The 23,555-nt window shown below is 43.2% G+C and overlaps 1 protein-coding gene across 1 annotated transcript in view; it reads left to right on the top strand.

Moving 5' to 3' along the window:
* The window catches only part of SH3TC2 (SH3 domain and tetratricopeptide repeats 2), a 55,877-nt gene extending 32,756 nt beyond the window's left edge, over window positions 1-23,121 (top strand). The window contains exons 9-17 of the mRNA XM_052644075.1: window positions 3,550-3,683; window positions 6,492-6,533; window positions 6,658-8,355; window positions 8,465-8,645; window positions 15,847-15,997; window positions 18,241-18,363; window positions 19,594-19,744; window positions 21,061-21,272; window positions 22,930-23,121. Coding sequence (XP_052500035.1) covers window positions 3,550-3,683; window positions 6,492-6,533; window positions 6,658-8,355; window positions 8,465-8,645; window positions 15,847-15,997; window positions 18,241-18,363; window positions 19,594-19,744; window positions 21,061-21,272; window positions 22,930-23,121 — 2,884 coding nt within the window. The remainder of the gene's footprint in view (window positions 1-3,549; window positions 3,684-6,491; window positions 6,534-6,657; window positions 8,356-8,464; window positions 8,646-15,846; window positions 15,998-18,240; window positions 18,364-19,593; window positions 19,745-21,060; window positions 21,273-22,929) is intronic.
* Window positions 23,122-23,555: the final 434 nt, after the last annotated feature.

Below are 23,555 nucleotides of genomic sequence, written 5' to 3'. Positions count from 1 at the left end.
TGATGTTTTGCAATTGTACCGTAGTATGTCTAGCTTTGATATATCCTATTATTTATAGCAAGTTGTCCACTTCCTTCTCCATCATGTACACCTCTAGGTAGATATTTCAGTGGAGATCTGTGAGTTGGTAAATGCTTTCCATCTCTTTAAGATACTTAAAATATACTCTTGCATGATCATTTACATAGGTGTAGAATAATATCTTCAAAGTGTAGAGTGAAAATTAATTATTAATATAAAATTTCAAATCCATTTTGCCAGAGTTTTGTCAATCTTATTAGTCTTTTCAGGAAACCAATTTTTCTTTTGCTGACCATCTTTATTGTTTGTTTTCTATTTCATTAATTTCATATTTACCTTTATAATTTTTCTACTTTGCTTTTATTTCATAAATTTATGTTCCTATCATTTATATTTAACTCTTTTATTCCATGAGTTGAATAGTTAATTAATTGATAATTGAACCCAGAAAGAATGATTAGGAGAAATAGAAAATCCAAAAAGACTTACAACCTTAATGAAATGGAAATCATGTTTAAATTGTATTATTTTTATTTATTTTGCTTAGGACTTGGTGTGCTTCTTCAATTTGAAGACTCATGTCTTTCTTCAATTCTGGAAAATGCTCAGTCATTCTTCCTTTGAATATTGCCTCTCTCTCATTCTCTTTAGTCTCTCTTCTGGAATTCCTGTTAGAGGTATGTTGGACTTGTCATTCTATCCTCAATCTTGCTTAATCAGTTGCTTTATATTTTTCATCTTTTGTCATGCTAGGCTACATTCTGGATGATTTCCTCAGAACATTCTTCAGTTTCACCAATTTTCTTCTCTGTTGTGACTAAACCTGTTGTTTAACTTTACTCATATGGTCCCAAATGTCCATGCTTTTATTTTCACTTCTAAAATTTGTATTTTACTATTTTTCACATATGCTGTTTCTGCTCTTATAGCCCCATATTTTCATTGTAGCCTCTATTCATTCTTTTTATTTCATTATTTTAACCATGCTTATTATAAATTATCTTCAGATTACTGTTAGTTCTATTGTAGTGTTGATCTACCCATTTGTGCATTTGCTGACTCTCTTCGTCAATAGTTCATTTTCTTGTGTGGTTTGTATTTTCAGTTATGTGAATGAACTTTCAACATTTTAAAAGATGGTCTTTGCCTGAAGCCTTTACTACAGAAAGCATTCCAGCAGAGCACTTTTGGCTTTTGCTTCCCCTGGAAACTTAGAAACTCAGTGGTTCAGATCTGGTTCTCTGATAGGGTACCTACATTGTGCAGTGTAAATTCATATCCCACACCTTGTAATAGTGTAAGCCTAGGTGGTTTATTTTTTCCAGACACTCAGACAAACAGAAAGCGTGTTCTTGGCAGGTTATGAGAAGTTTCCAATCCCCTTTTATAGAAGTCGCAGCACTTCTAGATTTTAGGCCATAGGGAACACAAAGCTATTTTGGGAGCTCCATTCAGCTTCCCTGCTTCACACAGGTCCAAAGTCACATTCTGTCCCTAAGTGGTATTAGCAGGTCAGCCCCACCTCTGAGGGCCAATGTCCCAGATGAGAACCACTAGCATCTCTGGACCATCTACTCTAACTTACCAATTTGGCTTTGCTTTTTCCTTTTGTTTCTGGCTCCTAGGAATTTCCCTTTCTCTCTTTAAAGACTATATTAAAATGTTTATCAGATTTTATCCATGCTTTGTCTATGTATATGGTGGCAAGTAGCCCTGTGCTTCAGCTTCTTGTATTTCTAGAAGCCCTACCACACTCCTTCTAAGTCCATCTCCATGCCGGCAAGCCCTAATGTAATTTGTCAAGCTTCTTGGACTCTCTCTAAATATCTGGGACTCAGGGCATTAGCATATTAGCCATAGGCAATGGACACAGAGGCAGAAGACCTCAGCTTCGGTCTCAGCTTTACCACTTTCCAGCTGTGTAATTTTGAGCATGTCACTAAACCTTTCTGAATCTTCATCTACAAATATGAACAAAAATACTTACATCATAGGATTGTTATGAAGAGTAAATGAAATAGTAAATTCAGGAATGGGATCATATCATTCTTTTTATCTCAAATGAGTTTAGATGTAGAATTCAATTACATGCTCTTTCAAGAATGGAATATCTTAAACTGCTGGGGAGAATCTGGAGGTCAAGCCAGAGAGAGGGGTTCCATAAGACAGGGAGGCTTGGTGTACTGCAGCCCAGAGGGTTGGAAAGAGTCGGACACAACTGAGCGACTGAACTGACTGACTTAAGTATTGTGTCAAGAGCTGCAGATGTCAAGACAAGCTTTAGTGCCAGTTCTGCCTCTAATCAGAGTTGTGACCTTGAGCAGTTCACATTAGTGGCTAGTTTTCTCAACTAGAAAACAGCTACTAAAGTGACTGACTTTCAAACTGCATTTATCTGAGCTACGGAGACAATGGGTAAGTGGCAGACCATGGCACTGCATCCCAGCCCTTCCCTTAATCATGCTTGAAGTAAAGAAGCTCCTCTTATATCCTGCTTTATGGTTACCTAACCACAGACTGAACTGAACTGAACCACAGACTTTATTTTTCTGTACCTCAGTCTCTTCCTCTGTAAAAAGGGAATAAGAATAGTATATGCATCATAGGGCAACTGCATGCATTAAATGAGTATCTGATTCATAATACACAGCCCCCACAAAGTATTAGCTGGTATTAACACTTGGGCTTTCAAGTTATTTTTGTTTTAAAGCTGGATTCTGAAGTTAAAAATATATTGGGAACAAAGAGATATTAAATGTTGTCTAGATGGATATTGGACTGAATACTTTCCAAGGCACTTCTAGTTTTCATGTTCTTTGATTTTATGACAGGTATCTAGCTGACAAATTGGTTTTAACAATTAGTTTATACGGTAAAGTGAATATACAGAGCTCTGTTTATTTATAATCATTTCTTCTAGCCCCCTGGCCTTCCTTCTACCCACTTCCCATGCCTCAGCCTTCTTTCCCTCTCTTTATGGTGCATAACACTGTTGTGCTGTGTCATGGAATCTGATGTCAATATCAGCTGTGAAGAGTTTCTTCTGACTATAGTCAAGCTTTCTCCATTGTTCCTCTAAATTGTGTCATCAGTCCTGAGTGTTTTCTTGAAATAATCTGTCAAAGAAACATCTTTTAATGGTCCTTTTCCAACCCCTGCATTTAGGACAGCCAGTTCCTATTTCTTTCCCTAGAAATGGTCACCATGTGGTCTCACAGAATGGGTAGGGGTTGAAGGAAGGGGTTTTGTTTTTCTTGAGAGATGGAGATTTAATTGGAGGGTTGTTTTCATGTGCCGCTTCTTCAGCCACCACATAGGTCGGTTCTGCACAGATGAGGTGCCTCCAGCTCTTCTTTGATGTACAGATAAAAGCTTTATACAACAGTGAGATGAGGAGTCTGATTTCAGCTCTGACTGTGTAGGCTGATGGCTTCTCTGTGTCCTTCAATGCATTCTAGGGTGAAGAGAGAAGAGGTCGTGTCTGAAACCTTGCACTGATCTGTGTCCATGTCTTTTGCCTCAACACAGGAGCAAGAACTCCGCCTTTTTCAGTGATGAGGAAAAATGCTCTCTGGGGTTCCTGGGAAGTGACAGGAAAGCTGAGTGTGTCAGCTTCCTCCGCACACTTGCTCAGACTGACATAACATCTGTCTACCAGCTTAGTGAGTATTTGCTTCTCAACTACCTCCCCACCCCCCGAGAAAGCCCAAACTCCTCAAGATTAAGGAATTGTTCCTAACCAAAAAGTACAGTATCTCTAAAGTCTAATCACATGCATGTATGTGGGGCTGTGATCACAGTTCAGTTGATGACCTGGGTCATATCTGATTAGCAGCATTTTCACTTTGGATTTCAGATGATTCTAAAGTCACAGGGACTCGGTGCCTAAAAACTATGAGATGTAATGAAATCAGTTCAGCTATAGAATGGGAGGCTGGCCATATTGAACCTTCCATTCTAAACTGGAGAAGAAAACTTCCTGGGTTGTGGCTGAGGGTCTTCCTCCTAGGGCTGAAGTAGGTCTGGCCCCACAATAATAAAGGTGCAGCCATAGAACATTATAGTTGGAAAGACCCTAAGAAATGACTTCTCTCATTTTATAGATTAGGAACCTGAGGCCCAAGTTAATTAGCGCCTGAACCAGGATAAGAACTGCCCTCCCCTGTCCTCTAGTCAGGACAACTCCTACTTCTCCACATTGTCCCTGACACAAAATGACTTTGGACTGTTGGATATGTCAGTCTTGGGTGAGTGAGGAGCCTCAGTACCTAGCACAGTTTCAGTGGTGTCTGAATGACTGACTGAATGAATGAATGACACTCCTTTCCCTTACTTTGTGAGGGGTCCCCTGCTCTGTGTCAAGAAGTGCTTCATCCAATGACAGGGTTTGAGGAAGGATTCCTGTTTCTCCTATCTCTTCAGTGATGGAGATACTGCGTCCACTCCTTTGTGGCCACATTAGATGGCACATATTTCATGGGTATGGCCAGAGATTCTGTAGAAGGACTCACAGGCTAGCCTCTGGAGCAGAAGTGGGAGTTAGAAACTTTCTCCAGGCACAGGAACATTTGTGATTAGCACCTTGCCCAGCTATCAGCACCAGCCCAGGCAGTACTTTCTTACTACGGGCAGATCACACTGCTGCACCAAGCTGAACCAGGAAGCTGAAGTTATGAATGTAGCCTGGTAGTCAGGAGCCAAGGTCTGAAAACCAAGGATTCGGGGCCTGCTTTGGAGGTAGGGGTGGCTATAGACTTGGATCCAGGGTATCTGCCAACTGTTGACCCAGTGGTTGAGGGAGATCCAGGGACAGGTCTCAGGCAGCCCATTAGCTCTTATCTACAGACCAAGGGTGCATCTCTGCTGGGTGCCGGGCTGCACTTCATGGCTTCACAGGTTGTCCCTGGCACCGAGGCAACCAACAGAAGGGGCATCCTGTTGGTAAATTCCATTCTTTCTCTGAGAGGAAGTATTTTTTCTTTTGGTAATTCCTAATTATTTGTGTTCTTGGGGGTCCTGGCCTAAGAGAAATGGTTGCAGTAGAACAAGCACATGTCCCACAACATCAGTGAGGGACAGGTGCAGGAACCCAGAGCCCAGCTCTCTAGCTCTGCTGTGTTTGGCTGTAGGACCTTTTGGGGTTGCAGATATCAAGTACCTTCAATGACACTCACAGAAGAAACCTTCTCCTGAGAATAGCAAGTGGAGGCTTGATTTGGTGAGGGGCCTGCTACCCTCAAAGTTCACTGGAGAGCTCAGGGTAGGGGCACAGGTGGCTGACTATTGCTACTTTGCCAGGAAGAGGTAGAATCTTTTTTCTAGCAGCCCCTGTTCTGTGGAGCACGAACCTGGCCTTCACCTCCACAAGCTCCACTGTGGCTACTTTGGCCAAGGGGGTCAACTTCTTTGCTGCCAAGCCCAAGGTCATCTTTTTGGTTTTCACCTTATCTTATTTCGTTTTTGTTCACTTTTGAACACGGTGAAATGTGTTCATTTTTGTTCACTTATCTTGTTTCACTTATGTCACTTTTGTTAGATGGCTGCACCATAAACCACCCTGGTCTCCATGATTCCTCTTTTCTCTGTGCCTTTCCAGTCTCCTGGATTGGCTCTCATCTGCCAGTAAAATGCTGATGTTTTCCCAGCTCATTCACAAATCTCCTCTAACCACTCCTCCTCCACCTGCTTTGCTTTTCCTTCCAAATCCTTCTTTTGGGACTTTGAGACATTCTTTGTGACATAGTGTCAGTCACAAATCCATGTTTGCAAGTCTCCACTTTTCTCCTTGGCCACAGATCTATTTCATTCTCTGCTAGAGCTCCCACAAGTACTACAAATTCAAAATGTCTAAAACTACTAGAGATTGTGCTTTCTCCCTGCTCATCCCACCACAGTACTTCAGGGAACAAGACTTAGGAACCTCAGATGCTTCTTTACCTTCTTTTCTTAATTATTGACATTTGGTCACCTCATCCTATCATATTTACAAAGCACATTATGCACACTGAATCTGTCTGTTGAATGGGTGGATGACAGAGGAAGGAAGAAGGAAGGCTGTACACATGGAAATGAGAGGCAATGCCACATGCCAAGAGTGTGCTGCCCATGGAGTTTGGTTCATGGCTCTGTCATAAACTCACTGAAAGATTTGGGCATTAAGATTCTGTCATCACCCCTGCCCTGCATACTCACACCTCTTGGCATGGAGCTCCTGTTTCTGTCTTTTCTTCTCTGACTCTGTTCTCATTTCTACCTCAGTTCTCAACTGTATGGTGAGTGGGTTAAACCAGATAATCTTTAGGTCCCCACAGCACTGATGGTGAAGGGGAGATGCTGTCTTGTACCTTAGGGACAGCAGTTGGTCTGAAACACAAAGTGTCCAAGGGGCCACTGGTCCAGGGAACGCATGCAGGCATAGGCATGCTGGACCATTCTGACCTAACTCAGGTCTGTCTTTCATCTCTATCCAGGTGGGTTTGAATCCATCCAAAGTCTTCCAAACGATCTGAGCGGTGAGTAGAGATCATGCTGAACCAGACCTCCAGTCCTGTGGGACAGAATCTTGTCCTCTTGCCAGGAGCTGGCCACAATAGTTGCAGGTACTTAGTGTTGCTCAATTCTGCCTGTCCCTTACAGTGTCCCAATCCGAAGGCTTCAAGGAGACCCGGCCTGGTGGAGCCTGGGAGGAGCATCAGGCCATGGGCTCCAGACAGTCCAGCAGCTCTGAGGACTCCAGTCTGGAGGAAGAGCTGCTTTCAGCTGCCTCAGACACCTATCATCTGCCGGAGCCTGATGACCTCGATGACCCAGAATTGCTCATGAACCTGAACACTGGTCAGGAGGAGGAGGAGGCTGAGAACTTCGCCCCCATATTGGCTTTTCTGGATCATGAGGGATATGCTGACCACTTTAAGAGCCTCTATGATTTTTCCTTCTCTTTTCTCACATCTTCCTTTTATAGTTACTCTGAGGAGGATGAGCTCATGGCCTACCTGGAGGCCTCGAGGAAGTGGGCCAAGCGGAGCCACATGACCTGGGCCCACGCCCGGCTCTGCTTCCTCCTGGGTCGGCTAAGTGTCAGGAAGGTCAAACTCTCTCAGGCCAGGGTGTACTTTGAGGAGGCCATCCACATTCTCAACGGGGGATTTAAGGATCTATCCTTGGTGGCTGCCCTGTATATCAATTTGGCGGCCATCTACCTGAGGCAGAGGCTGAGGCATAAAGGCTCATCCTTGCTGGAGAAGGCAGGTACCTTGTTGGCCTGCCTGCCTGACCGGGAGTATAGTACCAAGAGCGAGCTGGATGTGGTGGCCTATGTGTTGAGACAGGGCATCGTGTCAGGCAGCTGCCCACTGGAGGCCAGGGCCTGCTTTCTGGCCATCCGATTGCTCCTAAGCCTTGGCCGGCATGATGAGGTCCTGCCCTTCGCCGAGCGCCTGCAGCTCCTCTCTGGACACCCTCCCACCTCAGATGCTGCAGCCACCATCTTGAGTTTTCTCTATGACAAGAAATATCTGCCACACCTTGCAGTGGCTTCTGTCCGGCTGCGTGGAACTCCGAGTGTCCAAGGGATGGCCCTTCCAATTTGGCAGGTCCACCTGGTCCTGCAGAACACCACCAAGCTCATTGGTATCTCCTCCCCAAGCTGGGGTGAAGTTTCTTCCCTGGCTTGCCCGGCACTCAGGCAGGCACTGACTTCCTGTGAGGAACAGGCAGACTGGAGCACCCAGAGGGTCCTGTGTCTCATCCTGTCCAAAGTGTACCTCCAACACAGATCTCCTGATGGTGCCATCCATTACCTGAGCCAAGCTTTGATGCTAGGCCAGCTGCTGAGTGAGCAGGAAGCTTTTGAGTCTTCCCTCTGCTTGGCATGGGCCTATCTCTTATCCAGCCAGCCAAAAAAGGCTTTGGACATCCTTGAGCCATTCTTATACTCCCTGAAGGAGACAGAGAGTGTTATCCACAAAGGAGTGGTCTATAACCTCATGGGACTTGCACTTCAAGGTGAAGGCAGGGTGAACAGGGCAGCCAAGAGCTATCTCCGGGCCTTGAACAGAGCCCAGGAGGTAGGGGATGTGCGCAACCAGGCAGTGGCTTTGGCCAATCTTGGCCATCTGACCCTTAAGTCCTGGCCTCAGCAGCCAGCCAGGAACTATCTTCTACAATCTGTGCAACTCTATTCTACACTCCAGGCCAGCATGGAGACAGACATGGAATTAATACAGGTGCTTCTCTGGTTGGCCCAGGTCCAGGTGTATGGACACCAGCTGGCTAGTGGCCGCTTTTGTTATGAAATGGCATTGCTGTTTGGCTTAAGGCATCAACACCTGAAGAGTGAGTATGTCCTGTGCTGCTGAGATGCTTTAGAGAAAAGTGTTAGAGGACATTTTTTTCCTTTGTCCTGTCTCCAGTCATCTCATCCATGTTCCTGCTTTATGTTCAGGTCAGCTTCAGGTCACCAAATCCCTCTGCCATTTCTACAGCTCTGTGTCCCCAAACCCCGAGGCATGCATCACCTACCACGAGCACTGGCTGACACTAGCTCAGCAACTCAGAGACCGGGAGATGGAGGGGAGGCTGCTGGAATCCCTTGGACAGCTCTATCGGAACCTAAACACATCCAGGTGAGTGCAGGCTCAAGGACTCTCCTAGAAACATCTTTCCTTCCTTAAGGAGAATCAGTATACTTTCCCTCACAAAGTTAGGTCCAAATGTACATGATGTGTTTATGGTATCATGGAAAAGAATGTCGTCTTTGCAGCTAACACACATTGTAAACTCAGTGCCACCCATCACTTATTAGCTGTGTGACTCTGGGCAATTTTTATACTTGCCCATGCCTCTGCTTCCTCACCAGTTAGTGCACACGGGACACTTGGACAGTGCCTGATAAGGCTCGATCATGTTGGCTATGTTACAAGTAATTACCTGTGTGTCTCTATAGCAGTCCATCAGATGGATGTGGCTGAGGGTGCATAATTCAGAGAGGTGGAAATTATTATACTGAGGACCATGGAACTCTCAGGAGGTCTTCATTACCTGAGGACAGTTGGTATTAGAGAAAAGACACAAAGTAAATAAATGCACAGAAAGCAGGGGTGTAAAATTTCACAGTAAAAAATTTTGATGGTAACTTACCTTTAAAATGAAACTGGAAATGATGAAACTAAGTTTATTTTCACTTTTTAGTTAAGAAGCTAAGGTTATAACTGCAACTGTGCACTGAGTCATAGACTAAACATAGCAAAAGAAGTGTTTTGTGATTGACTTTTTGGGACTCTCTTAGAAAGGCTAATTTTTCAAAAATATCCCAAAACGTAACTGTTTTACCCCAAGGCTTTTTTTTTTTTTCACGCTTGATATTTAAATTATTCTCAGGTGAACTATCCTGCCATCTCTTGCTGATTTTCCTTTCTGTCTCTTCACTGATCAGATCTGCCTGATCCTCATTTGCCAGTGGCATGGCCTGCAACTCTGCTCTCTAACAAGCCTTTAATTGATTCCATTAAACTCTGCATGGTTTATATTTAATTATATACTTTGCAATAGATTAGCATTGTAGCATTTATTCATAATTATGAATGACTTCTAACATGGGGGAGAGATGATTGCTAGGGTTGAGCAAAGAGAAGTAATTGAGGAAAAGCTATTTAAATGATAATTTTTGCTTTTCTAGGCAACGTGGTAACCTTGGGCACCTAATAATCAGATAATGAAATCTTTCTTTGTCTTTCTTTCTCCCATTCTGTCTCCCTCTCCCTCATCTCTTCCCTCTCTCACAAGAATCAGGTATCCTCCAAATATCCCATTGTCTTTTGTCCCAGGAATGGAGTTTTGGATCATTGCAGCCTGTGAGGGGCCAGGAAGCCTGGCCCCAGCCCCACTTTGTTTCTGTTCAGAACACCTTAGGAATCTGTATAGTTTGGGAGCAGATCCAGAAGGTAGGCTTAAATTAATCTTAGAGATGAGATAGTCATATATTCACGGTAACATAGTGAGAATGGGCTTTGGGAAAGTTGACTTTTAAGGGACAGGAGTATGGGTGGCAAATATGTGTCAGGTTTATTGCCACCCTTCCCTGTGTGCAACTTCAATCTCAGATTAATTGCTGTGCAGTGATTAATCACCTACCCAACTGCCATCCTTTGCTCACAGCCTTCCTCCTGCCTCCAGCTGTCAAAAACCACTGATATTCTAAGGGAAAAGCCAAAGAAAAAGCCCTGGATTCTGTCAACAGAGTGCAGAGGTCTTTCTTAAGACAATATGAAGGACCACTGGATTTCTTAGGTGTGAGGAGTATATAGAGAGAAGGGAAAGTGTGTAGCTGGAGTTGCTCCAAGGAGTGTCTGGAAGTCACAGGCCACAGAGCAGTGGGAGAAGAGACCAAAACTGGATTAGGAGTCAGGAAACCTGAGCCTGCCATGAGCTTATAACGTGTCCTTAAATAAGTCATTTCTCCTCTTGGTTGCCCCATTTATAAGGTTAAATTGAATAAGGTGCCTTCTTGTTCTAAAATGTTAAGTCTAGGATGAGCCAGCTATGCTATGCTGACACTGGTAATGGCCGTGTTAGTATAAGAATTCCTGTTGCCTCCAGAGTCTTGGGTTTTGGAGGCAGATTCTTAAAGTTTTGGGCCTTCTAGATCAGAGACCTAAACTTTTGGGGATTTTTAAAGACTCTGCAGTAGCTTCAGAGGGTCTTGATGTAGTGACTGTAAACTCCAAGTGGGCAGACCTGGTGTCTAGTGTAGAACAGAGAGACATATATATTTGTGTGGGCATAAGATGTTTACCCCTTTTCAGGATGCTTAGTTTGTCAAGAACATGCTATAATGCTATATTTATTTAGCATGTATAAATCAACTACTCCTGCAAAGCCTTTGTGAAAAAGAATAGAACAAAGACCAGCTAACAGAAATCGATAAACAAGTGTTTCCATGCACCTGGAGGTGGTTACTGTAATTTAGCTCTAAGCTTCCTGGTAGCTGAGGTTAAAAGGGGAAAACCATATGAGGTTCTCACTGTCTGATAAAAAAAATAAAAACAAATGTATCTGTTGGAGCAAATTTGTTCCTGGCACTGACTTCTAGGAAGAATTTATTAGGTGGGTTTTGATAATGGTTTTTTCAACTAAATTCTCCTCATGGAATTTCCATTCTTACAAAGCTCAAAGCCATATCAGCCAAAGGCAGGAAGTGTTCATGGGCGAGATGGCAGGCATCTGCCGGGGCAGGTTTGGAGGGAGAGGAAACAACACTTTCAGCTAAGCGTTGGTGGATCTGTCAGGGAACACTTCATGAAGGTGATAACATTTAGAGATGCCCTTGAGGGATAAGAAAGGTTTTGAAAACTGGAGAAGGGTAAGAGAAGACCATCTGGGACCAAGGGTCTAACTGTAGCAATGGAAAGGGGAGGACACATTTGAAAAACATTTTGTAGATTTAACAGACCGAGTTTGATGTTTCTCTGGGTATAGGTACTAAAGGAGAGAGAAGACTATAGCCTACTTCCCGGGGAGGGATGTGGAGGTTAGATGGGGGTGCAGGGGTTTACAGTGGGCCTCTGGACTGGCACAGTCGGCATCCATATAGAAAATGGTGGTCATAATAGTAACAGAAGACATTCAGTGAGTATGCACTGATTACCAACCAATGTGCAATCTCAGGATGACCTTATGAGGAAGAAAGAGTAAGTGATTTTCACTACCCATACTGCTTTTCTGCTTATTTACATTCCTCCTATTTGAAAGGTTTTCTCTAGTGTTCAGTGATGGTGAGTAGGAAGGCAGGGCAGTAGATGATGAAAACTTTGGCTCAGCCTTCATAATTTTGTCTTGAGACACTTTGCTGTCCCTTTGTTCAGTATATCTTTTGAGAATTGGTTTCTTTACTTTCATGGTGATGACTACAGAATCTAGTTTGATGAAGTCTTTCAGTCTCTCAACAAGGAAGGTCATTAGGGATCTTGTCTTCTGTCTCAAGGTGACACAATATAGACTTTAGACTTTCTATAGCCTCAGCTGTAGAGCTGAACCAGGTGGGTTACTTGAGAACTTTATGGCTCTATTGGATCAATTCGACTAATACTTGCTGAACATGTACTATGGCCCAGACCCTATTTTAAAAGCTGACAAATGTCAGCCCAGTCCCTGAGCTGACAATGCTTATCATCTAGGTCAGGAAGTAGATATTATACACATACTCACTGCAAGTATCACATAAATGTTGCTAAGAGACACAAAGGATGTGCATGTTATTTTTCAGAAAGAAATAACTTGCATGCAACAAGCCTTAGCAAAGTAATGATTCTTTGCATATAATACAATCCCTAGATGCCTAGAAGTCATTTTTCATGGCTTTTATTCTTATTCTTGTGCATCTTACTCCTATGGAACTGAAAAAAATGTTTCAATGTTTGGTTTTCAGTATAGCTAATATGACTAATCCCTAACATTTTTGGAATCATAAACAAGGAAAGAATTGCACTTGCTGACATGTTCTTCTTTTATCACAAGCCTAGGATGTACATCACCATCCATCTTTTTCCAATGGGGGCACTTTGTTCAAGGTTTGAGTTTGCTTATGTCCTTCAAAATTTTGAAGTTGTTAAAGTGGCAAAAGAAACAAAAGCCTTTCCACAGTTGATTTCTGAGCCAGAAATTGAGCACTGTTTGAGGGTCTGTGGGGGAGCTGTGGAATTTGATTCTCAGGGTTAGATCCTTGTTTAAACAGAGTTTATTACCTGGTCTTTATTGCTTACCCTTCAAAGCCTTATTTTTCCCATTTGCAAATGGATATGATAATAATACTGTTCTCTTAGTGCTGTTGTGGTGATTAAATGAAATTATGCATGTCAAGCCCCTAGTGCATGCTAAGGTCTCAATAAATCATAAGTAACAATTACTGTTGGTGCCGTTATTAAAGACAAAACAGCAGAAAGCTACACATAAAGCTTTAGGAATGAGGAATGCAAACATGGACAAGTTTTTTAAAAGACCCCTGGGTTTCTTTATTTGCAAAATGAGCTAAGAACTTTCATGGCTGGGGATTTCTTGAGGATTAAATGAAAGGATGTGTACTGAAAATTTGTATCCCAACACCTGGCCCAGGGTCAGCCCCTGGTGAGTGGCAGTTCTTATTATGGAAATTGGATGAGACCAATTAGTGGAGGCTGGGCTCTGGCCAGAGGTCCAACATTCATCCAGGCAGGGCAGGGATCTGGAAAACCCCAGTAGGGGTTGGTAGGAGGAAGTCTGGGAAGGCAGGTGTACTGAGGTCACCTCACCACAGACTCATGGCTGATATCCACACAGGAAGGAAGAAATGAGGATTCAGCTGCAGAGATTGAATTTTGGGGGCAGAAAAAAATGAGAAAAAGAGAAAACTGAGGGTTTAAGAGGAGAGGAGATACTATGGCAGGGCCTGGGCATAGCTGGCTAGGAATTCATGAGACTTGGGATCAAGACTGATTTCATAGTCTTCTACCAGCTGTTCTCCTTACTTCTTTGATTTGGGAGCTGAGCCACACCTAGAACCTGCAGGTGTTGACTGTAAGAATTGGCATGCTGGGACATTCCAGACCAAGCTAGTGACTCATCTTGTGGGTGATATAGCATAGCCACTGGTAGATGTAAATACATGGGGTGGTGAGTGGTGGTAGGAAAGAACCAAGGAAGCTGGAGACCACTTCCCAACTTTAGACCATAAGGTGCTTGTCTTATACTGGAGTCATGAATCAAGTATAAGTCTTGGTGGAAGCAGTGGTCTTTGGAAAATCCATGCACATGGAGTGTTGATAGAGTTACGTGGGCATCTGGGTCTCTAACTCCTGCCTTCCCCCTTGGAGTATTTTTTGAGGAACGCTGACCTCCTCTCTTTCATAGTCACAGTGAGCTCAGAGAGAAAAATTCTAAGATCAAAATGCATTCTTGTGAGTTGATTTCTCTGTGATAACCCACATCTTGCTCCCTGAGGGTTTGGAGAAAATAACCATATCCCAAGAATATCCCAGGATGAGATGTATGGGTCCTGTCTTCATTAATTGTTACAGTGGGAGTAGGGGGAGAAGTGGAAGCCAGGCCTGTAGACCTGTTATCCCTGCTTGGCATTAAAGGGGTACAGAGTGGGTGAGAAAAGGTCAGGGCTTTCTATAGTGAAGGAGGCCTGTGATTATCAGGCCAGGGAGGTTGGTGACCACTTCAGCATTGTGTGCAGCTTCTCAGCTCACAGCACAATCTCAGCAGCAAATCTGACATTCTGATTCTTGACAGAGAGTGGCCACTGCCCATCCTTGATGTCAGTAAATATTATATCAGAAGCAGGGCAGCAGAGAATTAGAGTTCTTTCTTCTCAGGACTTACAAGGGCCAAATGTCTGGCAGTTTCTCTGAAGGCTAATAGCTGCCTCGTTGCCAAGATGAATCAGGGCCTTATTAGTCAAAAACAATGCTTATTTCCGTCACTGTGAACAAAGGGGTCTGGGGCCTGGGTTGCCTATCAAGAGATGGAACCATGTTTGATAAGGACCTCCTAACTATTTACAGACTTAGTTGGTAATGGTCAGTGTTTCTAGAAGGATTTGCATGGTTTGGTGTTTCCCATACTTCAATGCAAAGTAGTATAATCTAGGTGTGTCTTAGAAATTCAGATTCCTGGCCTGCTACTGTGATGATTCTGATTCAGTCAGTCTGAGAGATCTCTGGGAGTCTGTTTTTAATAAGCAACCCAGGTAATGTTGGTACAGGTGAGTCATGAATCACACTATGAAGAACATGGGTATTGTGGGATGAGTCTTGGGCTGAGACTCAGGAGAATGGAGTTCTGGCCTTTGATTGTTCCCCAGTTTGGTGTGCAGTCTTGTGCAAGTCACTTCCCATCTCTGGGCCCGTTTTCCCTATGATATAAGGAGAGAGTCTCAACCCAAGTTGCACAATAATCGAGTCACAATAGTAGCTGATAAGGAGCTTTGACAAAATGCTGCTGCTTGAGCTAGAGTGTACCAGGCTAGCATGGTATGTCAACACATTGAGGTGATGACTTTGCCTGTGGATGCATGTTTAAAGAGTTTCTAGACAATTCTAATTATTGCTGAAGTTGGTGATGCCCAGTGTTCCTTCTTGCTCTGGAATTCTGAACCTGTGCAACACTTTATTACCTACGCCTCATTTCTTCATTAATCCCTGATGTGAGGGGAACAGTTTTCTACATGAACAATTTCCAAATAACTGAAGAGTAGTCTGTTAACCACCAAAACTTTCCTCCTTCTTTGATTTTTCTTATTATAAAAACATCAAAATCTTTTTAATGATTTACAGTTACCACTATGGTCATTCTTTTGTGCATTTACTCAGTAAGTATGCATCTGTCATCCACTGTGTTCGGTTCTTATGAAAAATGTTATAGTGTCATGGAAAGATAGTTGGATCATGGGCCAGTAATCATAAAAATGATAATTAACATTTAAACGTTTATCAAGTGCCTACTCTATGTTAGGCACTGTTCAAAACACTATCTCGTTTACTTCTCATAAGCATCCTCTGAGGCAGGTACAATTATATCTCCATTTTGCAGATGGGGAAATCAAGGGACAGAGAGATTCTGTACTTTCTCAAGGTCTCACAGTTGGTTTAGGCAGATCCAGATCACAGCTGGTTTGGAACGAGATCACAGCTGGTTTAGGCAGATCCAGATCACAGCTGGTTTAGGCAGATCTCCCTGTGTGATCTGAAATAATGTTGTTTCCCCACTAGAGCTTCAGTGTCCTCCTGTGCTGAATGACTCTAGGTCTCTTTGAGCCCTTATACCTTATCGGTCCATGTTCATCCCCAGGTCCCTCAGGAGGTCCCTCACCTGCATCAAGGAGAGCCTGCGTATCTTCATTGACCTGGGGGAGAGAGACAAGGCTGCTGAGGCCTGGCTTGGGGCTGGGCGACTCCACTACCTCATGCAGGAAGATGAACTGGTGGAGCTGTACCTGCAGGTAGGTCTCCAGCAGAGCTTATCTGCTGGCCTGGACCATGGGAGTGGGAGCAGCTGTAGCCTCCAAAGTGGTGAGCTGGAACTAGGGAGAGGTGATGTTCTTGTCAAGCTCTTAGAGGGACAGTCAACTCTAGGCTGCTCCCTGGACTCAAGATGGAAACCAGGGCAATCTGGTAGGCTAAATACAAGCAGCTGTGGGCCAGTCCCTGAGTTTCCATATGCGTGTGTGAGCTCTAAAAGAACATGATGGGAGACTTGCTCATCTGTCTTGGCAGTTTTATCCATCTTTCTGAAGCTCAACACACAGCTTGACTTCAGGGAGGTAAAGAAGGTTGATGTTTGCAGTATATTAACATCATTATTTTCTTATGTTTTTTTTTGCACACCTTTAACATCTGTAGTATATCATAGTGTAGATTAAGTACCTCTGCTTTAAAGAAAGATGGACCTGGAATCAAATCACAGGGCTATTGATTATGAACCGTGTGACCTATCTGAGCTCTCTGGGCCTCAGTTTCTTCATGAGGGGATCTGTCTTTAGTAAATATTAAGTATAACATTTGCATAGTAAGCACATGTACATAAATATTTACTAAGTACATGGGACTTAATAAATGCTTAATAAATGGTATTTCATCATCATCATTATCACTATGTGTACAATACTGACATTATGATGGTATATAAGATGTACTCTATCAAAAATATGCCTGTTAATCTTCACTTCCTTCTCATTTGTCATTTTCTTCCCCTTTACCCAACTCTCTTACTCTGTTACTTATACTCACACAAATTTGCTTCCACTGAGTCTTAATAATGATTGTATAACATTGTTTGAAGGCTTACTTTGCATGCGAGACTTTGTTAAACACTTCACATGCATGATGTTGTTTCATCCTCATTACAAATGCTGCAGGAGTTTCTACTGAAATTTACATTTTACAGACAATACTCAGTGAGGCTGAGTAACTTGCCTAAAGTGATACAGCTAGTAAGTGGTTAAAACTGCTCTCCAGCAGTATGACTTAAAGATTTTTCTTTCAGAGACTCTATTCTGCCGTGGGATTTTAGAAGTGGAAGAATTATCAGAGAACAGAAAATTTGGTCTTGTCTTTTTCTCTCTAGGAGACAAAGGCCCAGAGGGAGCTATTGGGGTTGTTCATTGCTTGGTGGCAGAACTCCTGACTCCAGGATGTTATCTCACTGCCTCTATCTTTGTGTATCTGTATATGCAATAAAAATAACTGAGGGACCTTGGCCCTGTAATTCACAGACCAGGATTGGTCCCAGGTACCCCTAACCCTCGACTACCACCTGACTTGATGTTCTGCAGTCATTCCCATTGAGGTAAACCATTCTCTACCTAAGGATCTTTGAGATACTGTAGTTGTGCTGCAGGTGTGGTACATTCTTCTCTTCTATGTCTTCATCACATTTTGTTTAGGTGCAAAATTAAATAGCTTGTTTGAGATAAAGAGATCATAAGGGCCAGGAGAAGGGTAATGGAATCAAGGACACTGGCATTTGTTTGCCACTAACTATTGATGTAAACTTAAAACTCCTTATTCTGAGCCTGTTTCTCTGTCTGGAAACTCTTAAGTGTTGGATGGACTCACTTTTTCCAAACTTCAGTCATTTATACATCACGTTTATAGTTTTGCCATAGCCAATACCTCTGTACCATTATTTATTTATTTATTTTTCTTCGACTCAACTTCAAATCAACTTAACTTTTTACATTAAACAGTGCTATCTAAAATCAGATATTTTGATGTATTTTTTTTTAATTTTTAATTGGAGGATAATTGCTTTACAATATTCTGTTGGTTTCTGCTGTACAACAATGTGAGTCAGCTATAATACATATATTCCCCTTCCTCTTGAGCCTTCCTCCAACCACTTCCCCCATCCCACCCATCTAGGTTGTCACAGAATGCTGAGCTGAGCTCCCTGTGTTATACAAGTTTCCCTCTAGCTATCTATTGATGTATTATTAATCTTTTCTCTCTAAAACACATTAAAATAAATATTCAACTATTACAAGATGTTTGTGCTGCTGAAAACCATTTCTAGGGCCGTCAAAGTAAACTTATCATCTCATCAAATGATCTCGTCTCCATGTCATTTAAGGTTCAGGGGACTTTAACAGAGGGTTAAGCTAGATGGTCAGGATGTCCTTGCCAGTCCTGTGGACATTCAGAAGTGCTTCTCTCCACCTTTGACAGCAGTCTCTGTTCCACCCAGGCAGCCATCCAGAAAGCCCTGAAGTCAGAGGAGCCCTCCTTGGCTCTCAAGCTCTATGAGGAAGCGGGTGATGTGTTCTTCAACGGGACTCGCCACAGGCATCGTGCAGTGGAGTATTACCGAGTGAGTCATGGGCTGCATAGTCAGCAGTATCCCCAGCCAGGCTGTGGCACAAATGTAGGCAGGTTCACTTGGACTTTGGTCTGGGGCCCAGTTCCCCTCTCTTGATGGTATTTCTATGTCTTCCTTTCTTCATTCAGTGCCTACAGGCTCTCCCTCTCTTAAGTCCAGCAGGCTCTCAAAGAAGGAGCTGATAAACTCTGTCACTCTTGTGGTTGATAAATGAAGTATTCTTCCTGAGAGAACATACCATAATAATGACAACTTTTAGGTGCATGGTACTATACAGTTTGTAGCACATGTCTTTGTCGACCAGAATGTTTCTATGTACATGGCATGGTGGGAGATGATTGGTCTATGGATGAACACTTTTGCTTTACTGTGTTTTATTATGTATTAAAATACATTAAAAAATTAAATATGTATAATACCAGTTCATCAGATGCATGATTTCACAGATATTATTGCAAAGAATGAAGCAAGAAAAAAAAGACAGTTAATTTAAGAAATAATAGTAATTAAATAAATGTCCGTATGTTAAGTAGATATGTAAAAAACCATAATTGTTCATTACAGACTGAAGTTTAGGAAACTTTGTTATCTTATTTGATCCTAAAATTTCACTTATTCCAATACTTACTCATTTGCTTGTTCAATTGTTTATTCAGTCATCAAACATTCATCAAGCAGGCAATATGTGCCAGGCACTGGTAGGAGTGAATGAAAAACACGTCTCTGACTTTTGAGGTTCTCATGGTCATACACATTTTATAGATGACAAAACTGAAGGTCAGAGAGATGAAGTGACCTGCCCGACATTCATAATAAAAATAATAGAAACGACTATTTCCTGGGGACTCTCTGACACTATGCACATACTCCATGTACGTACTTTGTAGATTAGCACTGTGGGTGCTAAGGGAGTGTATAACTGGAAGGTGAGTAACTTCCCATGTGGCCTTGAGGAAAGTTGTCTTCTCTTTCCTGCTCTCAGTTTCAGGGTAGCCTGATGACCTCTAGTTCCTCCACCTCTGAGGTCTGGGCAGAGCAGCTAAGTTGAGCAAGGATCGGGAGAGAGTTGAGAAAAGCCATGCATGGGAAGTGCCATCTCCTCCTGAGCTTCAGTCACTGCCATCCCTCAGTCCCTGGCAGTAAGATATAATATAACCTTCTAGAATATGGTATGTGTTGATGATTCTTGGCTAGACTGTTTCCTTGTGCCTCTGTTCTCAGACTGGGGCTGTTCCCTTAGCAAGGAGGATGAAGGCAGTGAGAACCGAGCTCCGGATTTTCAACAAGCTGACAGAGCTGCAGATCAGCCTGGAAGGCTACGAGAAGGCTTTGGAATTTGCCACCTTGGCAGCCAGACTCAGCGCAGTTGCAGGTAGGTGGTCCTAATTGTCTGGGGGTACTGTATGGGAGGGGGTGATGCTCCCTTAGGGACAACAAAGTTGTAAGAGCATACCCATGGAGTCAGACTCCATAGGTTCAAACTTTAGGTCAAAGTGTCAAGGAGCCCCCAGGTAAGCAAGTTGCTTAATTTAATATCTATAAGCCTCAAGTTTGTCATTGGCAAATCAAGATTAAAAAATGACACCCACAGCATGCAGTTGTTATGAAGACCAATGATAATCCAGCTGAAACCCACAGCACAGTGCTTGGTATATAAGTCCTTGATAAGTGTTACTTGTGCACACTATTATAGTTAGTATCGTTGGTTTTATTCTGAGTCCAGGGTAAATGGTATTTTGTCCTATGCACATATGGTATTTTATCCTATCCTATCCTATGCATTAATGGCCTATTACAAAAGCACTGTGCCTTAACTTTTTAATTAGTTGATTATTAGTCAAGTGCGTATTTTCCTATGGTATTGAAATGTAAATGAAAGTCAGATTCCCATTAACCTAACTCACTCAGTAGCTGAAATAGCTTGCATTTACAACAAAAGCTAATGAGAAACAACGTAAGTCACTAAAATAGAAAAAAAATGCAGATGCAGAATATACAAAGATAAACTCATCTCAAATATTCATGCTTGAGGAAAAGCAGGTTTTATTAAAGCATGCTTGATTAGATGTATGGGCAAATGGAGTCTTCTGTGATGATTCTAGAAGGGACTTCTGGGCATTCTCAAGGGCATGAGATCTGGATGGTACTGAACTTTATTGTGTTTAATTGCACTTCAGAGCTCTCTCTTCTTTTCCTAACTCTTCCTTTACAGCAGAAAACCTTATTTGTGCAACTGTCTGCTGGTCTTAGGAAGGCCTTGAGGGCCCAGGCAGCTTCCTCTGGAGCATTCTTATCCTTCCTTGGACGGAAGCTGAAAGGAGGATATATTCACCCTTTCAAGCTATTCCACATGACTGGATATTTCCATATCAGAGAGTTGGATTTTTCTCTTTTAGCTTTGGCTTTTGGCTCTTTGAAGCTTAAAAGTGATGTTTTTAGATTGCATCAAACAGCCACCTTGTAAATATTCCAAAAAAGACAATTGGAAGCCTTTGTTCTCTTTAAAAGTTTATTTTGTGTTAAAAGTTAGTTATTGAAACAGTAAATCCACCAAAGACAAAACCAGTCATAGACCCATTAGATCCCAAGATTCTAAAGCATGAGTTAAAAGTGAAAGGGTCTCTAAACTGTACAGAATGAATGAGTGAACTAATGATGCAAGGTGTGGCTGTAGGATCTCTCTCTCAGTCTTCCAATTTCTAGGAGATCAGCGGCAGGAGCTGGTGGCCTTCCACCGTCTGGCCACTGTGTACTATTCCCTGCACATGTATGAGATGGCTGAGGACTGCTACCTGAAGACTCTGTCCCTCTGTCCACCCTGCCTGCAGAGCCCCAAGGAGGCCTTATACTATGCCAAGGTGTATTATCGTCTGGGCCGACTCACCTTCTACCAACTGAAGGTAAGAACCAGGCGTGTGAGGCTGTCTGAGAGCTGCTGTCCAGTTGTATTCTTCCCTGACCCTGAGCCTTCAGGGTAAAGTAGAGAGAGGTAAATCGGGGAGTATTGTCTCATAGGGTGGGGTGTGGCTCCTCTGGGAACACAATGACAGTCTCCACTTAGCCCCCCTTGGAGACCTCAAAGAGGCTCCCATCTCTGCTGAGGAGACATGTTCCTCTCTTTCCTTGCCCTGCTGGGATTTCTGGGCCCATTTCATTTATCATATACTATGGGCACATGTTCTAGTGCCTGTGAGCTCCTCCAGGGCCTGTGAAAATATATGAGACCTAAACAATACACGAGACCCCCAAACAAAAGAACTATAAGCTTCAAAATTAAAATTAATTCCTAACTGTATGTCTAAAAAATGTTGTAGATGAACTGGTCAGTTGAAACTCACTTCTTATGAGGTTTTATAAATGATATTTTAGATGAAATCTAGGTGCATGTTTGCATGTTTGAGATAATAACATGCAGGGTCTTAAGAGTATAACCATGGCTAGGTCCTGAGAAGATCTTATCCCTGATCTCCTGTTTGCTCTGCTGGAGTTGAATCCAGAACTTCTTATTTTTCCAGTGACTTCTATTAATAGAACTGTGTGTGTGGTCTATAATTCTCAGTTGCATTCTGGCCCTTGAACTTTGTCCCTAGGCACCGGCTTCCCTTACCAGATGTCTGTGTCTGCTTTAGCACAACCCTTTCTCTCTTCACACAGAAACAGTGGCTTCTGTTTGCAGACCCTTAGGGCAGCTCTGCTGTCTTTTTCTTATTTGCCAGAGTGTTTCTGGTCTGAATTTATTATTGACTTATGAGGGTTAATGAGAACCAGACATATCTTTTTGAGTCTCACCGGAAGAACCATATGTTCTGCGTTCCAACCATGTAGGGAGAAACGGGATAGTGAAGGACTCCCCTCAGCAATCTTGCCTTTGATCCACAGCTCCCAGGAAGTGGGACAAAATGTATATGATTTGATTCCATCAACCAAGGATTCTAGGCATTGCAAGGGAAAGAGCTCAACTCAAACTAGCTTAAGCAAATAAGGAGATTTATTGGCTCAAGGAACTGGGACGTTCAGGTGTAAGTTTAATTTCAGGTAGTACTGGAAGCTGGTAGTCAGATGCCATCATGGATCTGAGAGAGAGGTGGGGACCTCTCTCTGTATTCCTTGGCTTAGAATGTTTCTACTTCTCTCTATTACTTGGCCTTTTCTCCTTCTATTATTGGCAGCTTCAAGCCCTCATCTAAAAGGATGAGGGACCATTTTCTCTCTTAGTTCACACTTGAAAGGTCCCAGGGAGTGACCTGGGACAAGTCAGCTTGAGTCATATTCATATACCTAAAGCTCTGTGCCCAGAGTGATGCTGCTTCATGATTGTCTGTGTCTGGGTAAGACGCCATCCCTGTGCCTCAGGAGGAGGGCCACCAAGTTTAGCAATGTCACAGAACTGCCGTGGACTTGGTGAGGGAACTCCCGCAAGGAACCAGGAGAAAGGGGTGGGAAAGGATGTCAAACAGGCAAAAGCTAGTTTTCTTAAATTTCCCGGCATTGCCTCCAAGCCTCTCCTGGAAATGTCTGCTAATGCTGTCTCTTTTCTGCCCCCATGCTGGCGGTTAGGATGCGCACGATGCCACCGAGTACTTCTGGCTGGCCCTGGCGGCAGCGGTCCTGCTTGGTGACGAGGAGCTGCAGGACATCATTAGGACCAGGCTGGACAACATCTGCCAGAGCCCCCTGTGGCATAGCTGTCCCTCTGGGCGCTCCTCAGAGAGGGCACGCTGGCTGAGTGGTGGGGGCCTGGCCCTCTGAGGACAGCTGTCCCATCTCCAACCAGTTGCCATGGTCAGAAGCTACCTCTCTTCTTAGCCTCTTAGACACTAATCTGGGGAGTTCAAGCCATGTCCTGGCACATCGTCTCATCTCAGAATGGGAAGAGCACAGTCCAGAGGGAGTGGGCTCAATTCAGTCACACAAGGAATGGATGGTGGAGCAGGGATTAGGGTCCTGGCTTTGTGTCCAGAGCCTTTCCAGTAGACTGTGGCCCTTCCACACATGCAGCCCCTGAAATGTACTTTCTAGACACACAGTTCTAGAGAAAATGAGAACTTTTGCCCCTAGAAAAGCTGTCCCCTTCCCTCAGTGAAGAAATCAGGCACTGCACTGGAGAGAATGCAAGCAGATTGGACTTTGTTCCCTTTACTGACTTTTCTCAGGGAAAGACCCCTCCCCTTGCCAGCTGTGAA

The sequence above is a fragment of the Budorcas taxicolor genome, chromosome 7 (genome assembly GCF_023091745.1).
Source record: "Budorcas taxicolor isolate Tak-1 chromosome 7, Takin1.1, whole genome shotgun sequence".
NCBI lineage: Eukaryota > Metazoa > Chordata > Mammalia > Artiodactyla > Bovidae > Budorcas > Budorcas taxicolor.
Note: the sequence above shows the minus strand (reverse complement) of the source record. Positions and strands in the feature narration are given on the sequence as shown.